Source organism: Acyrthosiphon pisum, chromosome A3, assembly GCF_005508785.2.
Source record: "Acyrthosiphon pisum isolate AL4f chromosome A3, pea_aphid_22Mar2018_4r6ur, whole genome shotgun sequence".
Classification (NCBI taxonomy): domain Eukaryota; kingdom Metazoa; phylum Arthropoda; class Insecta; order Hemiptera; family Aphididae; genus Acyrthosiphon; species Acyrthosiphon pisum.
In genome coordinates this window covers 29938605-29960908 of record NC_042496.1, presented here as the reverse complement: position 1 = coordinate 29960908, position 22304 = coordinate 29938605, and the positions used below count along the sequence as shown (strand labels likewise).

At 28.9% G+C, this 22304-nt stretch overlaps 2 protein-coding genes across 5 annotated transcripts in view; one reads left to right on the top strand and one right to left on the bottom strand.

The window, feature by feature from the left end:
- The first annotated feature begins 81 nt into the window (after positions 1 to 81).
- Positions 82 to 3585, top strand: LOC100162964 (60S ribosomal protein L9-like). Of its 3 annotated transcripts, none has more exons than XM_008187415.3 (4): positions 82 to 209; positions 760 to 1011; positions 1076 to 1286; positions 3458 to 3585. In XM_008187415.3, the coding sequence occupies exons 2-4, from the start codon at positions 760 to 762 to the stop codon at positions 3559 to 3561; spliced, it is 567 nt and encodes a 188-aa protein (XP_008185637.1). In that variant the 5' UTR covers positions 82 to 209; the 3' UTR covers positions 3562 to 3585. The 3 variants fall into 3 exon arrangements, with proteins under 3 accessions (XP_008185637.1, NP_001155561.1, XP_008185638.1); NM_001162089.2 differs by having other exon boundaries at positions 122 to 155; XM_008187416.3 differs by lacking the exon at positions 82 to 209 and adding an exon at positions 282 to 431.
- A 6001-nt stretch (positions 3586 to 9586) lies between these two features.
- LOC100165752 (excitatory amino acid transporter) overlaps positions 9587 to 22304 on the bottom strand; it is a 29746-nt gene continuing 17028 nt past the window's right edge. For both annotated transcript variants that reach the window (XM_008187418.3, XM_001945473.5), the window contains exons 4-12: positions 19921 to 20131; positions 19671 to 19713; positions 18650 to 18720; positions 18282 to 18428; positions 17348 to 17581; positions 15873 to 16064; positions 14504 to 14638; positions 14261 to 14348; positions 9587 to 11013 (exon numbers count right to left, since the gene is read on the bottom strand). In XM_008187418.3, coding sequence (XP_008185640.1) covers positions 10903 to 11013; positions 14261 to 14348; positions 14504 to 14638; positions 15873 to 16064; positions 17348 to 17581; positions 18282 to 18428; positions 18650 to 18720; positions 19671 to 19713; positions 19921 to 20131 — 1232 coding nt within the window. In that variant the 3' untranslated portion in view covers positions 9587 to 10902. The remainder of the gene's footprint in view (positions 11014 to 14260; positions 14349 to 14503; positions 14639 to 15872; positions 16065 to 17347; positions 17582 to 18281; positions 18429 to 18649; positions 18721 to 19670; positions 19714 to 19920; positions 20132 to 22304) is intronic.

The following is a 22304-nucleotide window of genomic DNA, read 5'->3' as shown; positions in this document are numbered from 1 at the left end:
ACCGCGACTAGATACCGCATATTACCTCATACCGCGTATACCACGTCCTCATGACATTTTTTCATAAAATCATAACCTAGAATTCGCACCTAAACAAATTATTCTCTTCTTCGATTCTAGTTTGCGTCTTCGGTGTGTCCGGATTTTCATCCAAGGTAATCCAAATTTTTGTCTACTGTATTACATTTAAAACCCAATTGATCGTCGCAGTAAGTTCTTCGCCATCGTTATTTTAATATTATTTTGTGTTCGCGTAAAGGATTATATTTTTTTGGGGTTCCGGAACGTAAGCGGTGACGACCGCCGAAACGTCTATTTACGCTCCTCCGGCACTTTAAATTTACGTTTCCGTCGATCCCCACATCGATCTAAATCTCGGACACGGTTTTGCCTGTTCGCCGATCATTTAAAAACACCTACCTGTCAAAACCGTGAGTTTGAAACTTTGGAATGTATCGACTTTGCTGTGACTGTCCTCAGTGCTTTGAACTGCACTCGGACCGTTTCTACCCGTATATTATATCTTTCATATAAATTATCGATCGGTATAAGTCTTGAGTGATTTCATTGTGCAATTTTTTAAATACCATCGATTTTCCAGATCTTCCGGTTATTCTGTATACCCTCGTTGTTGTCTGTTGTACACAATTTGTACACATTTTTATATTGATCTTAAATAATAAATATATGATGTTCTGTCGTTCTGCATGTATTGTGTATTGAATACCTATTTAAAACATTTTTTTAAAAACTTTTCAGATGAGGACCATAAACGCCAACCAATCTGTGAAAATCCCCGACGGCATTGATGTCACAGTCAACAAGAGGATTATAGTTGTCAAAGGCCCCCGTGGTTCGTTAGAAAGGAATTTCAAACATTTAGCTGTTGATATATACATGAAAGGACCACGCATATTAACTGTTGAAAAATGGTTTGGAACCAAGAAAGAATTGGCTGCTGTCAGAACCATTTGCACTCATGTAGAAAATATGATTAAAGGTGTCACCAAAGTGAGTGCCAATAGATTTATTAATAAGTGTTCATTTGAATCAACATTTTAAAATTTATTTTTAGGGTTTCTTGTACAAAATGAGAGCCGTATATGCCCATTTCCCCATCAATTGTGTTACATCTGAAAATAATTCGCTCATTGAAATCAGAAATTTCTTGGGAGAAAAATATATCAGACGTGTCAAGATGTCGCCAGGTGTCACCATTACTAACTCTAAACAAAAAGACGAGTTAATTGTAGAAGGAAATGACATTGAAAAAGTTTCTAGATCAGGTATAATACATTTATTTATTTATTTATTTTTTTATTATAAGTACCTCTGCCTACCATTTAATAATATTTAACCCTCTACTATATTTGAATTTGCTTAACATTGTTCAGAGCTGCAACTCTTTCACTTTTTTTTATGTTTGGTCAGTTTTTGTCACTATATTTTAAAAACTGTCTTATTTCTCACTCGTAGCCTTTTTTATAATGTTTCAACAGCAGCTGAAATTAATCGTATAATTTTTAAAATTCTGTTCATTCAATTTTACTCACGGACTAAGATATATAATTTACTACCTATAATGTTAATCCGTAGTTTAACCACAAAATAAGTTTGGAGAGTGGCCATTCTCATTCTGATTTCATCTATTCTATTGTAAAGATTAAAAAAATAAAAGGTTTGCTAGTAATATTGTATGACCAATGACATGTTGTGTGCCACTATAACCAATATTAAAGGAACTACTTATATTGTAGTACCTACTTAATTTTTCTTAATAATTATTTAAAAACTTACTAAATTGAGAGTTAGATCAGACATGTAGTTAGAACTATTTTAAGAGAGCCTAAATAATGATTTTTAAAATTATAATAGCAAATGAACCGCATTCTATACCTACTCAATTCAATTTTTTAATATAATTAGATTTTTTAAAATAATAATATGGTATTTGCATAATAAAATAATCTAAGGCTGGGAACACACTGTCAGGTTTTGCACTGAGTTCTGACCGCAGCAGTAGAAATTATCCGGTTTGATTGAAATACATGTTTTGAATTAGACCAACCACGCTATTCTAAATAGGGTTGCCATATTTTAAAATTACCAAACTGTGGCATAAATTTTTTTTTACTTGCATCTATGGAAATTATTATATCCTTTTTTTAATTTAAATATTTATTAGCCAATAGAATTTTTTTACATTAACTTACTACTATCGTTGTTACTTTTTACTAGGTACTTAGGTATTACTTATATTAATACTTATCGTTGAAATGAATTTTGAAAAAAAAGATTAAAAAAAATAGTGTGATATATAATATAAATAATAATTTTAAACTTAGTACACAAATACTTTATTGCTTTTCCTGTATAGATTATTTTAAAACCAATATTTTAGTTTATATTTAAAATAATAGCAACCAGTTATCGGTTAAGTCTTAACCAGAACTTTTGGAAGATCTAATGGAACGACTGGGACCAAAGTCATAAACTGGTAACATGTCCCATTGTACTGTGACGTATGGCCACTCTATCCCATAATAACTACTGAGGTTGTCATAAACTGCAGCATGTTTAGTCGACCTGGATGTTTATTACCGCTGTGGCTGTAACCGCACAGTGTGTTCCGCTTTTAAGGGGATTGCAAATAGACTGTTTTTAATTAGTTTAAAATACGCGATTTTCTAATAACACGTCTGTGAATTTTGTATATTGTACATAGTAACTGATCAATAGTGTGCGTGATGTAAAGCCGGTCGCACACCAATGCCGTGAAAAAAATAGCCACGACCTATTATTATTACAATAACCTGGTCACCTGTTTGGACTGCTTTGGAGTATGACTGGCCTAATGTAAAATAAATATCAGTGTTCCTATACAAGCGCACGTATAAGTCACCACCTCGGCTCTGTACATGTGAATGATAAATAATGCTCATTTGTATGTACCAATTTCAATCTTATGATGGACCTAGTTACACAATATGACTTCTGAAAACTGATTTTAATTCTTTAATATGATCTTGAGATCGATCAGGTCTCATATTTAATTTAAATTTCATACATTTTAAATATTCAAGCAAAATGTATAGCAGTTAAAGGAAAAACATTTTGAAAAAGTGATCTCGATTGATCTTAAGTTCTAAACTCAAATCAGTTTTCAAAAATATAATTACATTACTAAGTCCATCAGTAGGATTGAAAATTGATTGATACATTTTGGTTAAAATAACTGACCGTTTGCAATCTCCTTAATCAAAACTGTTAGTGTAAGAAGAAATACTTCTAGCATTTTAACTTATTATAAAAAGTAAAATGTATTAGTCTATTTAATGTACAAGTCTTTTATTCAATTTGTGGTTATATTATTGCATTTTATAGATTGCATTTAATATATTGTAAAATTTAATTTAGTTCTTAGTGTTAATAATTTATTATTTATTATTTGTTCTAGCTGCTTTAATCCAACAGTCTACAACCGTAAAGAACAAGGATATCCGTAAGTTCTTGGATGGTTTATATGTATCTGAAAAGACAACAGTTGTACAAGAGGAATAAAAATTGATTATTTCATACGTTTAATTATGTATTTTTTTTTATTGAATTTCCTTATATTGTGGTCAAGTAAGTAAGCTAACAGATTACTGTTTGCTCTTAATTGACCCTTTGTCTCCTTTAATTGGACTCCACTATTTCCAGATTTCTGATATACTTCAATATTGTAAATCATTATGTATTTTAGTATCTGAACATATTATATATACAAACATCTACCCAGACCCGACAAAAGCTTCATCAGCTAATTAGACTGGTAGTGTAAAATATCTGATATTGGATGTATGTGATTATTAGTCATCATTGGTGTTAATTTAGAGGAAATCCACCTAATAAAGGTTGAATATATCGCCCTGTGTAATTCGGTTTAAGTGTTTGGTGCAAATGTTATTATTTTACCTAATTTTATTAATAATAATGGGCAAAACAATAATTTTATGAGATAATAGATTATCTTATTTAAATTATCAATATAAAAAAGATTTTAAAGGAAGAAATATTATCGATTCTAGTTAAGTTAACATGTGGTTAAATGTATATTATGTTACTTATACATATGCTGTAGGTTAAACATCTGCAATGGTATTTGACTTTGATGTAAGTCTATGTAATTACGTAACTACTACATGCAGATCCTTACGTAAACCTACATAAAGACCTTTAGATTCAGGAGATCACAGACCACATTAAAACCTCATCAAAAAACTTCCATACCACACTGCTCAACTCTCCTGGCTCACTTCACTACATCTGCCTCAATGCAGATTAAAACGTGGATGTCCGCATGACCTGGCTTAACAGCTGCACATTATACAGCAGCGTTGTTACTCGTAGCGTCAACATAAGCTTATAACTTGTCATTTATTTTATCTGTTATACTTATATTGTTAATTACTATATTATTATAATTATTTTCTTTATTATTATTATTATTATTATTATTACTAAATTATCTTAATGTACAAATAAAAAAAAAACATGCAGATCCTAAAATTTTTATTAAAATATTGGTAATTAATAGTTTTTAATATTTGAGATTCAAACTCTTTGTTGTATGCAGACTATCAATATTTTATGACTAACACCAAGACCCTGGGCGGTGGTAACGAAATTGCGTACTGCCTTTTATTAAAGCTCCCAACAGGTTAGGTTGCGTGTAAAATAGATTTCATGGGTCCATCAATAAAAAGTGTTGCTCTGCTGCTCAGTAGGTTACAAGTAAGTCACTGTAATGCATGGTATTAAATTTGAATCCAATGATATAATATGATTGTATACGAAAAACGATTCAGAGCAAAGACGCTCAATCAACCTATGATATTACTCTAAGTATATTTGATTATGTTATTGTGAATAAATACTGTTTATTTACCTATTACGTGGAATCTTGTTTTAAATTTTCAATCCTTAACTATAAAAGTTAGCTATAACATTTTATACATTTTTAACTACAAAATAATTTTAGATTTTGAGCGGAACGATGAATGTATTGATTTTACAATTATGTGTTTTTAATTTTTCAGAATATTTTCTGAAACTCGTCAAAATCAATATTTTTTTTCAGTTTTTAAGTCAATAAAATATAAATATTATTTTCCTTTATTAAAAAAAAAAAAACCCATAGCAACGCATGGCGGATCGACTAGTCTCTAAGATTTTTTTTTGTCTGTCATCACTGTTTGGGGCAGTAAAAGTGTTTCAGTCTTCTTCAACAGTCGATTTTGGTCTTTGGTGTAACTCTAAAACAAATTACCGTATATACATGACATTTTCACTGGTTGTTTATATTAGAATTTTTTATACACGATAACCATTTTCAAAAAATATTGATTTGTTTTGAACTGTTATTTGGACATTTTCAGTTGCCTATTTTTTTAGTTTTTTTTTTCTATGAATATCAATAAAATTTTATTTGTCGGGTAAAAAAGCTTGAAAATATAATACAAGGCTCTTGATGTATTGTTACAATGTAATTTTAAAAATATTATAAATCCACTCAAAATTTTTTTTATAAGCATTTAAATAGTTCGAATTTTGACAAGGCGTAAAAATTACGAAAATGTGCTATTATTTTGAGTTAGAAATTCCTAAACATTTTTCTTTTTAAATCTAAGATTTTAAAATATCTAAGAAAGTCAAATTAAATTTTTATAACATTGGATATTTACTCGATTTCTCATGAAGTGATTTTCTTATTTTGTCGTAATTCAAAAACGAGACCCTTGAAATTTATATCATAGATATGTTTATTTTATCGATTTCTATACTTGAAAAAATTTTCAAAATATTTTGACATGTTATGAGCTGTCAAAATTTAATGAAAGGCTCCTGATGTATTGCCATTGAGTATAGATAATATCTATACTAAATGGTATTGCTTAGCAGCTTAAAAATATTAAAATATATAGACACAGTTTTTTTTTATAAGCATTTTTAAATGTTATAGAGTTCGATTTTTGACAAAATGTATGTAAAATCAATATATTCATCACTCTGCTCAAATAAAAATATTTAACGTTTTGACGTGTCGTTAATAAAGTATTGAGAATGTATTATAATACATTTCTTTTTTTTTTTGGAAATTTTATGGTTAGTTTTGAGCCTGTACACACGTGACTGACTACAGATTACGGAGTATAGATGCGTGTGTTACCGCAATAAAAATACTCATCTACGGACAAATATTTTAACGGCATTTACACACTCGTTTCTTTTTTTAGAGTTAAAAAAATATGCAATTGTTTGGCGCAAAACCTTACAAAATCTTCAGCATTCGGGATGGTTTCTTGTAGCATGTTTGATGTTTCATCTATAATATTTTAATTATTGGTACTGGAAATTTCGATTTTGTCTAATACTGTGTGGCGAATATATACCTGTTTTTTCACCGTTTTTTAGTCATTTTTAAAAATCAATAATCCTTTAAAGTGTAATTTTTTTTAAGTGATGCACGCAGAGTGAATTCTTTTAAACAAAATGCTTTGTTCAAAGTAATGACTGAAATATGCATTGGTTCTAATTTTGTTTTTTTTTTTTAAAAAAAAAAAACCCAATAGATAGAAGCACATATATTATTTGGTTATCACTAAATTATTGATAAAACTACTTCAACTGTAGGTATATTTGAATAAAATCAATGATTACGGGATTTCTAAAATATCCGTCATTTCTTAAGAGTCAAGACGTACTGTATCAGAGTGCAAGGACCAAAATATGTACTTCGGTTTTGTAATATACTGTGTAGGGAACTTTAAAATGTTAATGAAATAGTTAATTTTAAATTCAATGTAACTGTAACAATAACTGTTGTCATCTGAAATATAAAAAATTTTAATTATAATACGAAAATAAAACATATCTATCAATTGTTGTGAACTACAATTTCTATTAAGGGGGCTATGGAGCGTAATCAATTCTAAGGAGTAAAAACTAGGCATTTTATATTTCTGTTTATCTGGGTCTTGTGTATGTGTTGAAAGTAAATGAACATTAGTGTACGTAATTCGTAGGACTGATCACGTTTTATAGGGGCATCATAGTGACCGGGATGTACGTCTATTATTATTACCTACACGCATGCACATGTCACCATAATATATTGTTTTATAAAATTACAAACATTTTTTTTCAAAAAATACTACCTCTGACTTCAATCACTACGCTCAGTAGGATGTTCCGATTTAAATTTTGAAAGCAGACTTGAATTCTCCTCTAAATTCACTATGCTTTAACTGTCGTACATTTTTCATATTCTATATCAATGTATTTAAATTTGAATTATGAATATGATCTATTTTTACTCTTTTTGTTAGTGAATTTCTAAATAAAAAAAAAATAAAAATCAGAAAAATGAAATTGTCAAAGCATAGATAATTTAGTGACAAATACAAATTTGCTTTCAAAATTAATATCGGAACATTATATTGGGTGTAGTGACCTATGTTTTCGACCAAAAATGAATCACGCTCCAGCCCTCTTAAGTAGGTAGTGCTTAATACCTAAATATATTATAAAGGTGCCTAATACAACTATCGGAAATAATCTAAAATTTTTCATAAAAATCACATTTCAAGTAATTTAAATATACATGTAGTTGAGATTATTTATTTTTTTAAATATTTAGGTTTCACTAACATTTACCTATGAGAATCTTATACTAATTTGATAAGCCAACAGTATAAAACTGAACATTTTAATGAACTGACGTTCACTATCAAACCATTATTAGATACTGTAAAGTGTATTTACATAATACATTTTCGATGAAAGGCTATCAAAAACGTACTTTTTTTATTTTTTCGCAGTTGTACTATACCCAATGTAAACTATATTTTCTTTTGTGTGACTGGTCAATGTCCATGTGAAGTATCCTGTGGAGTTCAATCTAAAGAGCTTCTTGTAAACGCTTTTAGGTAGGTACCTATAGGCATTCGATTTCGATTCCATAACAGTGACTACTGACTTGAGTCGTAACTAGTTCTCCATACGGATATCCGATAATATGGCGACATCTATAATATACCTCGAACCTCGTGATCGCTTGATTAGGAAATGTCGGCTGCTGGCCTATAAAAGAGACTACAGGCTGTATGTAATTACGATTAAAGAAGTTTGTTGACCTCTGTGGTAAAGAAACAAGAAAAATGTAATCGGCTCCATTGTAGGTAGGTTTATTAATTCTATACGCAGAGTCGTGAAACATTTTTCTAGAAGTGCCTACGTATACCCGAGTACATTACGATTCGTTAACATTCATCAATATTACAAAATATTTTATATTATATACTATGATATCGAGAGAGAGAGAGAGAGAAGAATAAATGTTTTAAAATATAGAAAATCGATTTAAGACTTTTTTGACATAAAAACAGATACCTACGTTATATTTAGTACCTACTTATATTGTAATGATAACATCATTTTATTATAGGACGTGTGTAGTCAAGCTTCTTTGTTAATGAATAATAAATATGTTCTACGATACGCGTCTGTGGTGGACGGTGGTAGGTACCTACTATATGATACTCAATAAAGCTACGTACTTACCTTATAACAGTTTATAGATTACTGACTTGTCGTATATTATGTCACACTATATAATTGAATATAAATTGTAATGCAACTATTAAATAAAACAATTGATTAGTACCTAATACCTAAAGACTAAAGCTTGTAGGTAAATTTTACATTTTACTTAAAAATGTAAAATGGCCACGAATTAAGATATTATTATTCGTGATTATGACTCATGTAATATAATATGGTTATATTGAATGTTGGTATCGAAATGTGATGTAAATAACTAATAAAGTAAATCGCGAGCACATTGGGTGACTTTATAATATACCTACTTAGTTGGTTGAAGTTTCTAAACAGTGGCCTCTCGTGACTCGTAAGTAAGGCAGACCCTCAATTCTAAAATCCTGGGTACGTCACTGTACTATAATATAGTATAGGTACAATATATAAATATAGTATAGTTACTGATATTTGGATTATTCCTTTTAGGATATTTTGAACAAATCGTTTTTCATTTTGTTGCTATTACTAATATGCTTACAGCTGTTAATTTTGAGCTAGGCGCGTGTCCGTATATGATGCGTATTATATATTAATATTATATAACACTACAAAACTTTGAGTTTGGAAATAATTTTTGTATCAAAATTTTATTTAGTCAAGCTTTAAGTCCTGTTTCTTTTTTTACGTAAATATTTTGGATAAAATTGTATTATATTTTTGGAGCAAGAAGAATTAAATCGTTTCATTAGGATTTTCGACTATAATATAATTGTTTTACATTTACATATTTTTCAGTTTTCTCCTAAGGTCAATACAAACGGTGAAAATGGAAGCTCACATAATATAATAGTGTATATCAGGTTACTATACTTAGGGTCACCTGCACTCTCGACTACTGGCGACACTGGCAATCGATTGTTATTCCTATCGATGATGATGGCCATTTTGACACCAAGTCAGTGTTTTATTTTGTGTTATCGACGATTTTATATTATTACGCTATGCATCCAATGAATAGGTATAATTATAATTTATAATATTACAATTATTAGTCAAACCAGGTGATACGCAGTTGTGAACTGTGACATAAATACTATAAAGCCCGTTTTATAATATATATAGAGACTACAAATACTACAACAATCATAATATTCAATACCTGTAAATTTTACACATGTATAAAAACGCGAAAAAGTAATTATATGAACATATGGCAGGTATATAATATATAATATAATATTATGATAGGTACAATATATAATATTATGTACTGACACGACAGAAAAACACAATATAAAATAATAATAAATAATAATAATAATTTCAAGGGGCACGACGGTAACACAAAAAAGTTTTCAACCAAGTTTAAAATAGCTTAAATGTTGTACTAATCAGTGGCGTATATAGTGGAGGGAGGGGGTTAGAGGTTCAGACCCACTCCCCCGAAATGAATTCCTATATACACACACCACCTATTAATAGGTAATTGTATTCTCGAAAATGTAAACTAAATCAAAACAATAAAAGTGATTGCATTTTCTGTCACGATAGGTGTACTTGTGTCTTGTATTTAATAACGATTTTAATATAACCACCGGCAATAAGGTCCTATAATTGTGTGGCAGGGTATACTATTATAATCGTTTGCCACAAAGGTTAAAATAGTAAATTATGATACAATAATTTTCGTATGTATTTTTCTAGTTTACGCCTCATACAGATTAACCGATTTGTATAGTACATATTATATACATATTATTATGTAAGCATGAGAGTGCAAAATAGGAAAACTCAAAACACTGTCGGAAAAGTGCCGTATTTAAATATTCAACTGTTAATTGAAATTTGAAAAAAAAAATCCACGTTATATTATTATAGTAGGTAGAACCTAACCCTACCTCGAATATTCGACACCGTCATAATACTCGAAGTATATACTTATACCGCACATCCGCCCTACCAATACGTCGTGGGTGGTTATATTAGGTACCTATACTGCGACCTGACGCGGAGATAATTTATATATGATACCATCATCGCGATTTCTTAAAAAAAACATTAATTGAACAAATAACAGGTACGCAGTGTAAATGGTCATACGAACACGGAATAATAATAATAAGTAAAATACTAATACATACTAATAATAATAATAATAATAATAATAATAATACGTTCGAGTTATAACATAAAATGAATTGTCGTCTGCAGCACGTGCTATTAAACAGCCAGCTCCGTTATACACTTATACATATACATAATAATACTGGAAACGCGTCGCAGTCGTTATAGGTATTGTATATAATAATATTATATTATATTTTATACTGGCGTGTTGGTGGAAAAACTCTGATTCGTCTGTGCGTTTTGTTCTTGTTCTTGCATAACGAACGTGCCGTTGACGTGCGCTTCTTCGGCTTCTTTCTCGTCGTCCTATATCGAGGGGAGGAAAAACAAATATTAAACAATTGGTAATCATATGATGAGAAATAAAAAGTTTAACTAAAATAATAAAATCACATTAATATTTGTTACAGCTATAGCTGGTAGGTATTTGAAATTATTATAGAGGCAAGGCATTTGGAGTGCTTACATTAAAGTCGGGACTCGGGAGTGCTTTATCACCCTTGTAGTTGAATCAATGCCTTGAATACAAAACTATCGGATTCTATCAAATTTTGAACTAGCACAGTCCAAAGTTGTTTGGTTACAATATTTTCAAATGGATAGCTGCAATCCAAAAATGTATTCCCGCCATGGAGGTAGGTATTTGGGTATATTTTAAGCACATCCTATTTTGTATATGATATAGTTCAGTATGCATGTGATGTTTGTAGTTGCAATTTTAAACTTTGTTTTATAATTAAAGTAACTCAGATACTACATGGAATTGTATTCACTCAACGGCCGTAAAATGTTTGTCATATCACAGCAGACGTACAATATTTGAAATTGGTTAAATGAAATTTAAATGGTTTTTGACATTATAGTTTTGTGTACTATGGGTGTTATATTTTGGATGTTCACACCGTTAGTTGTTAAGAACTTTTACTCTACTATAGTAGAGGTTGAAAATGAGATGAATTATTACCGTTTAAACATACGTAATGAATTTAATATATCCGGTGACCGATAAATTCTACAATGACAATTTCATAATGTTTTACAATATCGAATTAATAATACTGATTTTTTGGACTCATGCTACATTGACTTTTGATGTACCTACTTAATTGCAATATTTATTCCAATCACGTGACAATTGCGAATTCGTTCAATTCTTTCTACGCCACAAAGATCATAATAATCATATTATACTCAATACTAGTATAGTAGTATCGGGATTCGGGATACATCTATCTAACCGACAACTGTATTGTCTACGTCTTATTCTTCTTTAATATCGAAGTGTATTACCTACTAATCGATTATTCAAGCCGACCAAGGGCGTTCGTGAAAATATTTTGTTGAGAACCGCTTCAAACTCAATTGTTTACGATTATATACGATGATCGGTGTACGTTATATTATTTTTTATAGGTATTTACATTTTTCGATAAACTAGAAATATAATATATTATAACCATTGAATATGAATATAATATATTTTGAGTACCTACCTATTCATAATCAATGATTATTATTTTTTCTTTTTTTTCTTTATTGCGTAACCATGCTGGCACTATTTACTGCACCTTAGATCATAATATATAAATAGTATATATCGTATATGATCTAAGTTTTACACTTTTAAAGCGAGTAACGACGTTATACCTAGATACGAGGTTACGAACTACAATAATACTGCATCGTGTCAGACAAAACCTCGTTTTTGGAGTTGTAATATTTTCCGTACCGATTTCCTGGTTGGCAAACAGCCAAGTATAATAGATGCAAATAATGTAAATAAAATACAGTCATCGGTGTACCTATCGCGCTATATTAGTCATATTATTATATAAGTACAATAGGAAATGGGAATACTTGTACCTATACAGTATTATGCGGTGATTTATCAATTGTAATGAATGTCTGAAATGCGATACCTATATCTAGTCGGATTAACTCTAATTTATGTACATTTACTTATATTATACCTAGCACATTACATCGGGCTACACGTGTTATACAATAATATATAGCCTGGATATTCCTGGTTCTATTTGTCTACATATATAGTACATAACATATATACCCCTAATAGGTGTATTAAATAAACTAATTAAATACATAGGCGTATTGGGGGGGGGGGGGGGCAAATATTATATATTATTTAGTAAGTTATTGTCTATAATTTATTTTACAAAGGCACTATTTAAATGTGGTCATTACCTATAGTTGTAGGCGTATCAAACATTTGAATTTGAAATTGTTTATTATACCTACTATAATAAATCTATAACTTTTATACTATTATTAATATTATTATACTAAAAATGAATTCAAAAATTAAAAATATTGGGTGGGAAATGACATTATTTGTATTAGGTATGCTTAGGGTTGTAAAATTTCATGAAATTTATTTTCTTGAAATATTTCATTTCCATGAAAAATATTATTTTTTTATTTCCAAGTGAACATTTTTAAAAGTTGGTTTATTGTATGAAATAAAGAAAATATGTAACATAGTTACATACTACATACATAATAATACACAAACATAGACATATAAAAAACTAGATAACCGACTATAAGACAATATTGAAGTCAGCCATATGCCAACAGGGAAAAATTGCATGATTGATAAATGATAATATGAATATCAAATATGTATATTGTATATATTTGTAATATATATTATATTATTATGACATATAATTATACAAATATGTATAGGTATCTTATATTCTTATAATCTTATCTATTGAGTTATTTTTTAAACATTTCCCTGTTGGCAAATTACCACTAGACTTCATTGTTCCTACGGGAATGTAATATGCAAATCCGCTATCTAGTTGTTTTACATGTCTATGAACACAACATATATAATTTAGAAGTTGTTTATCAAATCTTTAATATAATTAATTTAAACTATACACTTTAAAATATTACTGAAAATACACTACTTTTTCATTCACTGTTGAAATTGACTTCAACTTTATTTCAAAGTTTCAAAACTATCATCTTTTGGATCGCTGACGGTACACATTCAACAATATTTTAACTCATATAAAAAATTTTTTTTTCTCAAAATAATGCCAGGCATATTTTTCAACACTTCATATAGAAAATGTATTGATTGATGTATTTAATAAAATTAATACCAATATACAAATACCATATAAATATATTATAATTAATTAATAATTTATAACCATTGACCATTAACAGTATTTAGGTAGGGTTTTTAATTCGTATTCGTATAGGTACCTTGGTTGATAAATGATACCTAACTGATAAGTTATTCATAATCAATGTTTTCTGTGTTTTATCAATATATTATTTCTAATCATCTATAAACACGTTTAAAAGAAAAAAAATATTTTTCATAATTTCATTGAAATATTTCAAGAAGAGTGAAATTTTTAATTTTGAAATATTTCAAGTGAAATATTTCAAATTTACAACCCTAGGTATACTTAAATGCTGAATTGGTGAAATTCGCTACTAAATTTGACTAACATTAATCGTATGTTGACTGTTGTACTTGTATCTTAATCTATTATTATTATGTTTTTACCTGTTCTAATTCCTCTTTGGATAAATGTTGAACAATGGCTACCGTGTAACAGTCTCCGATCAGATTGTTCATAGTCCTGAACCTGTCCCTGTTTTGGGATATAATATTTTGAAAATAAAAAAATTAATATTATAAATAACTATATTTTAGGAAACGCGTGTACATATTATACATTTATATATATAAGTACATATGTATTATATGTGTCCTAAGATCGAATATAGCCATATATAGGGTACTCACACTAGCCAATCGACGGCAAACAGCAGAGATACGTCTTCGGTGGGTATGTTGATCACGCTACACAGCATTACGACCAAGACGATGGCCGCCGATGGAATAGCTGCCGAAGACATACTTGCCGCCGTGCAAGCCAACCTGTAGTCGAATGATACCAAAATAATAAATCACTGATTTTTTAGGGACATGTTGTGTATAATTATGTGAATATTTTTTGGTTGTCATCATATAAATTTAAACATCGATGATCGATTGTTATCATATTCATTGGGCGCAATTTTTTTTATTCGCCGTCTTTTATTTTTAAAAAACATTCGCGAGGGAATTGCGTAATTTGTAGCCGTTAAACATTATGGTTACACTCCATTAGCTACAGCTAGATAAGTTTGGGCGTACTATTTACATAATATATGTAACTATATTGCGATCGAACTATAACTTGTCCGAAACATTTATATAAAAACTGGATATTCAGTTGGGTATCACAGATATGAAAACATATTGCTTACAAAACAAATTATTTATTCAAATTCTGGTTTTGGAATTCTCAAGTACCGATCTATACTTAAAGACAGCATTTTTTAAATAAGTACTTATATTTTTTTTAAATAATTTTAAGAATAAATATTCCCATATCTTCTAACAGCTATTACCATATGGACTTATTATCCTCGAAACAGAAAATTGATAATAACTGAAAAACTATTCGATCAAATTATGATTTAATACTTCAAGATTTTCAAAATAATAATTCACAGCAAAAAATGGTAGTTTTCATATGAAAAAAATTTTATTGCTACAGCTTAGTAATAAGTAGGCACTATAGGTACTTGAGTGGTATAAAATCTAAGTATTTGAAAATATACTCTCTATGTATAATTAATTACAATTTCCAAAAATCAGAATTTAAACAAAAGTTTAGGAAAAAAGTAGGGTGACTGATGGGGAGCATACTTGATGTATCGTCTTGTATAATATATAATACATAGTCACCATTGGTGCTAAAGTCTGAATGAAAATCTATACTCACTGTAAATAATGGCAATTATCTTTCAATAAATCTTAATCTTATATAGTTATATAATATTATAGTACATAGAGGACAGATTAATAAAATATTATGATGTACTTTTATTATACCTACTGGTTTTTGAACCATTTTTTTACCTACTAAAATTTTCTCATCTAGCCATCTAGGTGATAATTGTTAAACAGTGTTGCTTATCGACGTCATATTATATTATTGAACGACGGTTTACGATAAAACGGTAAAAAACAAAATTATGAGTATCGAATGACGTGTAATTCGATACGTTATATTGTTATATAAGGTTGTATTATATATGTATCGTCGAAGCCTTTAATATCATACCCGATAGTGAAAATTTCTCCAATGCCTAGTTGCAAATTATTGATTTGTGCCAAGAACAATAGTGCTACACTCAGGTACAGAGCCGAACCGTCCATATTGATCGTACCGATTGGAAGGACAAATTTAGTGATTTTTGGATTCATCTTTAATTTTTCGTCCAACACTTTGAATGTTATTGGAAGAGACGCTGACCTAAGATAAAATATTAAATTATAAATTAAATTAAAATTGAGATCATATTATTTCATATTATTATCATTAAGAAAACCACACGTAGGTAAAATATTTGAATGTTACATACATATTATTATGATTTATGAATCTTTGAAGTATTTAGTTTTCACTATTCATTAATGAGTCATCATTATCATAATCACGAAACATTAATATAATTTATTTATCAATATTTTAAGAAACAAAAATATTAATATGCGTAAAGTTTGTATCTATACAAATAAAGCGTGTTGAATTATGTGCTTTATTAATTATTGCTCAAATTAATATTTCTATAATTGTTTGAAATGTGTATATACAGTATGAACTTATGAACTATAACTCAGATATGAGTATATGACTAGCATTTCCATATTTTTACTGGTCGATCGTAGTGACGTAATTACAGTATAAACGCCAAGCTAAGTAAGCAGTTTTATTTAAGTGTGATTGAAAATATGAATTATTTTAGTCTTTGGATAATATATGTGTGTAAGTATTTAAACATTAAATTTTTTTTTTAAATTTTTAGGTTATACGTATATTTGGTCTTATTATGGCATATTGCACTATTTTACTACTCAAAAGTCTTAAATAATTTTGTCGTATAACACTTAACGTACAATTTCAAGAAAATTAAAATGTGTTTTTTCAAGACTTTCAATACAGTAAAGATAATTTTAAAAGTTAAATTTAAGCTCTACACTAACCCAATTATTATTTTATACCATATTATTTTTTCCTACACTTTCTATAATATTTTATAAGATTATGATTATATAATAATTAATGAATAAATAAACATTGTGATAACTTGTTTTATATAAAATTAAAATTAAAATCATACTTTTTTTTTATAAAATAAAGTATGAGCATATTTCGTAATTATTTAGTACCTACATCATCTAAATCATATACCTACAGTTGTAAGTTATGTGATTCAATTGGAATTTACGTATTGTTTGATGAAACTTTAGTTTCTATAATATCTGTAAAATGTATAGTACCTATAGCTTAAGCTAATTGGTTAATAGTAGGAACAAAATATTATACAGAATACAGACACAGTCATATTTTCAAAAACAAATACTGCAATAAATATTACTATTAATGTTGTGTGAGTTTTATATTTTAATGTTTATATTTTTACATTTCACGGGATGATATTTGGTTAATAGTATTATAATAATATTTTTTTTTATTTTTATATCAGTCAAACTTTATAATCACCGATAACCATCAACGAAAACAAAATATCTTACTTGGAAGCAGTGGCAAAGGCGGTCGCGAGAGCGGGTCCCAGCGACACGTAGTACGGCCACGGAGACTTCTTCACGATTACAAAATAAATTACTTGTATGACAATCAGTTGATAGAATAGGAAACCACCGACAGTCGTTGCGATGAACAAGCTGAGCTGGACCAGCGTGGTGGTGAGTTGGGACAGTGTGATGATCTTACCGCATATGACGCTGGCCACTCCAATGGGTGTAAACCTACAGAGACGTTCTGTAATAGAGGTTACCGTAATAGGGTTGTACGTGCAAAAATATAATACTAATATTATATTATGTATATTATCAGTAATAAAATTCAAACCTTCCAAAATAACATCCTTCGTAAAATCACAAATTCTTCTCCTTATATCTCAAACCTAACTTTACACACCGATCTAAAAATTAAAACAGTCCACGAAAATGCAGTAACTTTTTACAAACGATTCCACTCAAAACTCTCTGATCATACCAACCTTTGCCACTTTTACTATTCCTGGGACTCTCCCCTCCCAGAAGGCTTAGAAGGAAATAGTGTCGAGATCTTCTCAATGAGTAATCTAAAGTATATCAATATACATAAAAAAAAAAACATCAAATAATGGTGGTGTTACCACTGGTTGACTCCTCTCATCAAATAATCAATATGTAACTATTTTTTTCTATTACCACATATTCTTATTGTTCCTAAAGGAATAGATTGTATATACTATATATATTATATACCGTATAAATAATAATAATAATAATAATAAATGTAATATTACATACGATATAAATGGATGAGGATTATAGGAATATCTTTCATAGTTTAATTAGGTCCGGAATTGAATAAACCATGTATGTTTGGGAGTCTATGTAGGTATAAACATAATAATATATTTTGTTAGACGCATGCAATAAGCAGTTTAACGAAATTTACCAAATCACTCCGGTGAGTATCTTTTGCATTACTTCGTAGGTGACTGTGAAGAAGTTCAAAACGGGTCGCTTGCGTTCACCCATCGTGCCCAGTACGGTTCCAAAGATCAGGCAAAAGAATATTATGCCCAATGTATTAGTACCGTCTCTGAAAATGGTTTGGAAATATTGTTTCAACGATTTTTTATATATATATTTTTTTTTTCATCCAAAACGAGTTGCTGGACAGCAGCAAGATTTATATTTATATTATGTAAGCTATGATAGCGATTAAAGTATATTGAGCAAAGTTAAAAGCGTGAGATATAATATTATTATTAAATATTATCCGACCCAGCCAACTGTATTTTAATAATGTTGTAGTATTACTTGTATTTAACGACTTTTTTCAACGTTTTCGTGTTATTTTCACCCATGACGGTCTCATACTCTGTTAATGTCTGAAAAATATTCACAATCGTCATTATACAAATCGAATGTAGCAAGGCTGGGCAAGTTAATGATTTTTTTTAACTCAGTTAAGTTAAGTTAATATGCACCAATAACAAAAAGTTAAAAGTTAAAAGTTAATTTAACTATAGGTTAACTCAGTTAAGTTAAAAGTTAATACACACTTTTATTTAACTTTTTATTAAGTTAAAAAAAAAGTTAATTTGTTTATACAACGTTAACATACATAATTTTTTTCCAACCCAAAACTAAATTATAGACTATAGTGTTTATATTTTATACAGTGTTTCCATATTAGTTAAATTCAAATTATATACATTTTTTACTTTAAACAATTCACGGTAAATATTTTTTGACATGAAAACGAAATATACTGAAGTAGTAAAATATGATAAAATTAAAAACAAAATAAATCAACTTAACTTAGGTACTTCTTAAAATGAAAAATTAACTCGTTAATTTCACGTTAATTAAAAAAGAAATTTAGTAAGTTAACAGTTAAGTTAATGAAAAGCCAAAATTAACTAGTTAAGTTAAAAAGTTAATATAAAATTAACTTATTAACTTAACTTTAACTTTTTAACTCGTTAATACCCAGCCTTGGAATGTAGTAGGTACTAAGGTAATTGGTACATAGTTAGTTAATGAAAATGCGCATAGTATAATAGCTATTATATTTACAATGATGTTAATATATTATTAGATATCAAGACAATAAACCTTATGCATTTCAACGGTGATTTAAAAAGTAAAAATATTTTATATAGGTAGGTACCTCTTAAATAGAGTATAATATTTAAAATTAGGAAATCAATTCATAAAATATTACTTAGAAGCAATAGCATTGAGCAATAATCACTGAGGAATTTCGAAAATGCTGATACCTAGTTAATGTTAATATTATACAAATATTTAATAGTATTTATAAATTATTTCTTACTTGTTGAATTGTAGCTTGAAACAAATTTTCTGGTAATAAATTCCTAAAAAAAAGAAAATCATAAAGATCACAATAAATTTAAAATTGAAGACAGTGGTACTAATTTTATTCATACAAATTCAAAATTTCTACTACATACAAAGTATACTAATATAGTGTTATTATTTTATAATAGGTATATCAGTATAATTTTAAATTTTTATTCTATTATAACGCCCAACGAATAAAATTAGTTAACATTTTTACTCACTTTCCCATATCTAAAAATCCATCCATAACGTTCATTTTTTTGGGTCCTGAAAATGTCGTGGTATTTGCCAACCTTAAATCTGGGCTGCCAGGATGAACAAGCAGACCGAGCGTTAACCCCAAGCAGACATTAAAAACAGACGTAAGGACAAAATATACAATTGTTCGGACTGCAACATTGCCATTTTTGCTTATATCCAAATTAGCGGCACCTGAAAAAAAGTTCTTTTACAATGAGTGGCGTACGCTGGGATAGGGTTCTAGGGTTCTGACCCCCCCAAAATTTATTTTTTCTACAAAAAATCTTATTTAATAGATACAGAATAAATTGTTGAATATGACAACGGCGTCGTTAATCATAGTTTCGGTTTTTTTTTGGCTGATTTAGAACATTGCTTCTAAATCAACGTCTCCCAAAATCGATGGTGTATCATCGTTCATCGATTATTACCACGTTTATCACTGCCCGAAGAGGCGCTGTAGATGATCAGGTTAAATACTGTAAATGTAGACTAAATATGGCTAACTATAGTAGCTAAGTAGGCTAACTATAATTTGTTATATAAAAACGGTTTAGACAAAAATAATGTAAATTTTTTACTCAGGTAAAACCCTAACCGAACTAAAATCCGGCTTACGCTACTGTTCACAATGCGCAATAAACTTAATAACTATGCGTGGTCTCTAGTAGGTACATTAATATGATATATTGGATTTCAATGAAAGTCTGTTCTATACTGCAATATAGTATTTAATCTTAAACAGTACCTAATATTAAGATTAAATGGTAGAAACAGAATAATTGTAATTTTGGTTCACATTCATTATTTTGAGTGCTAATAAAACATGCATAAAATAAAAATATGGTTTAGTCAAAAATGAGTAAAAAAAGTAATGTGTTTGCGGAGAAGTAGGTACCTACATAATGTACCACAGTCATAAATTTAAACAATAATAATATTTGAACACATAAAACGTACGTTATGCCTGAAGGATACAGGCATACAGCCTACAACAATCTAAATAAGTAATAAATATTGCAATATATCCTCAATGAATATCAACAAAGCTAATAATAAATTATTTGGGTTTATTGGTTTATCCTGTAGTGTCTTGACGCAGTTCAGCGGAACAGAAATTTATAGCGTTTTCTACCTTGTCACACTAGCTGCACTATGCGAGTTTTCTGCACCTAGAGCAGTGATATTTACTCGAGCTCCTGGAGCTCATGCGACTTATCGTTATCACGATTAGTACCACAGATATTATATAAAATATTTTATTATCTTTAGCAGGGATAGAAAACGTTTTTGAAAACGTTTTTAAAAAACATTATTAAACGGAAAAAAACAAAAAACGAAAACAATTAATAAAACAAAAAACAACTGAAAAACGATAACAAAAAATCCCAAAAACCGAAAAAAATTTAAGAACGAAATCAAAAACGAAAACGAAAATAAATTATAGTATTATACATTATTAAATTATACCATTTAAAAAAAATTTACTTGTCTTTTACACGTTTTTGATAATATATTTTTTTTATATTATATTCTTATAACTTATAACTTTTAAGTTATAATAGTAAATTAATCACGCAAATTTTACAAAACATATTTAAATCTATATTAACTGGCTGTAATTTATTGTTTTTTTTCTTTTTACTGACAAGAATATACAATCCGTAATAAAATTGATACAATAGATATTACGGGGTAAAGTATACAAAACTTTGAGGCATAATAAATGGGGGGGGGGGGGGGGGTCGAATGACTCTATTTGAGTTATGCAAAAATACAGACAAATCATATATAATATCAATTAAAATAGGTACCTACATTAAACCATAATATTATGGGATTTAGAGTTCAATTAAGTTAGGTATAAAGTTAAAGTAAATTTTAAAAGATAAGCTTATGTTTAATTGGGAGTAATAGAGAAAGATTAATTATGGATTTGATTGCTTTTTAATTAATATTGAAATGAGAATAGAATAAAAATAAAAATTAAGTAGGGTAATTTTTTATTGCTACATGTTAAATAAGTATTATTTTCCTTAATTTATGTAGGGTGCGATAGTATCCTAAGTATAAACCCCCATTTAACACTTTTGTCGCTGCTGAAGTTTGCCATTTGGGGCACTGAGTAATATTGTGTCTAAAAGCTGCATAGAAATGTACGAGTACCTTTGTCTTATACAGTTATAATTATAACGTAAACTTGTTTTACTTAAGGGGATTCGAAGCGAAGATTTTCTGTCTTTGTTTAACACACGTGCAACATAGGATTATAGACGTATGATATTTCCAACGTACCGATTAATCTAGTGAAGCGATAAGAATTCTGAAAACAGATTTGAATTTTTCATCAAGTCTACTTGAGATC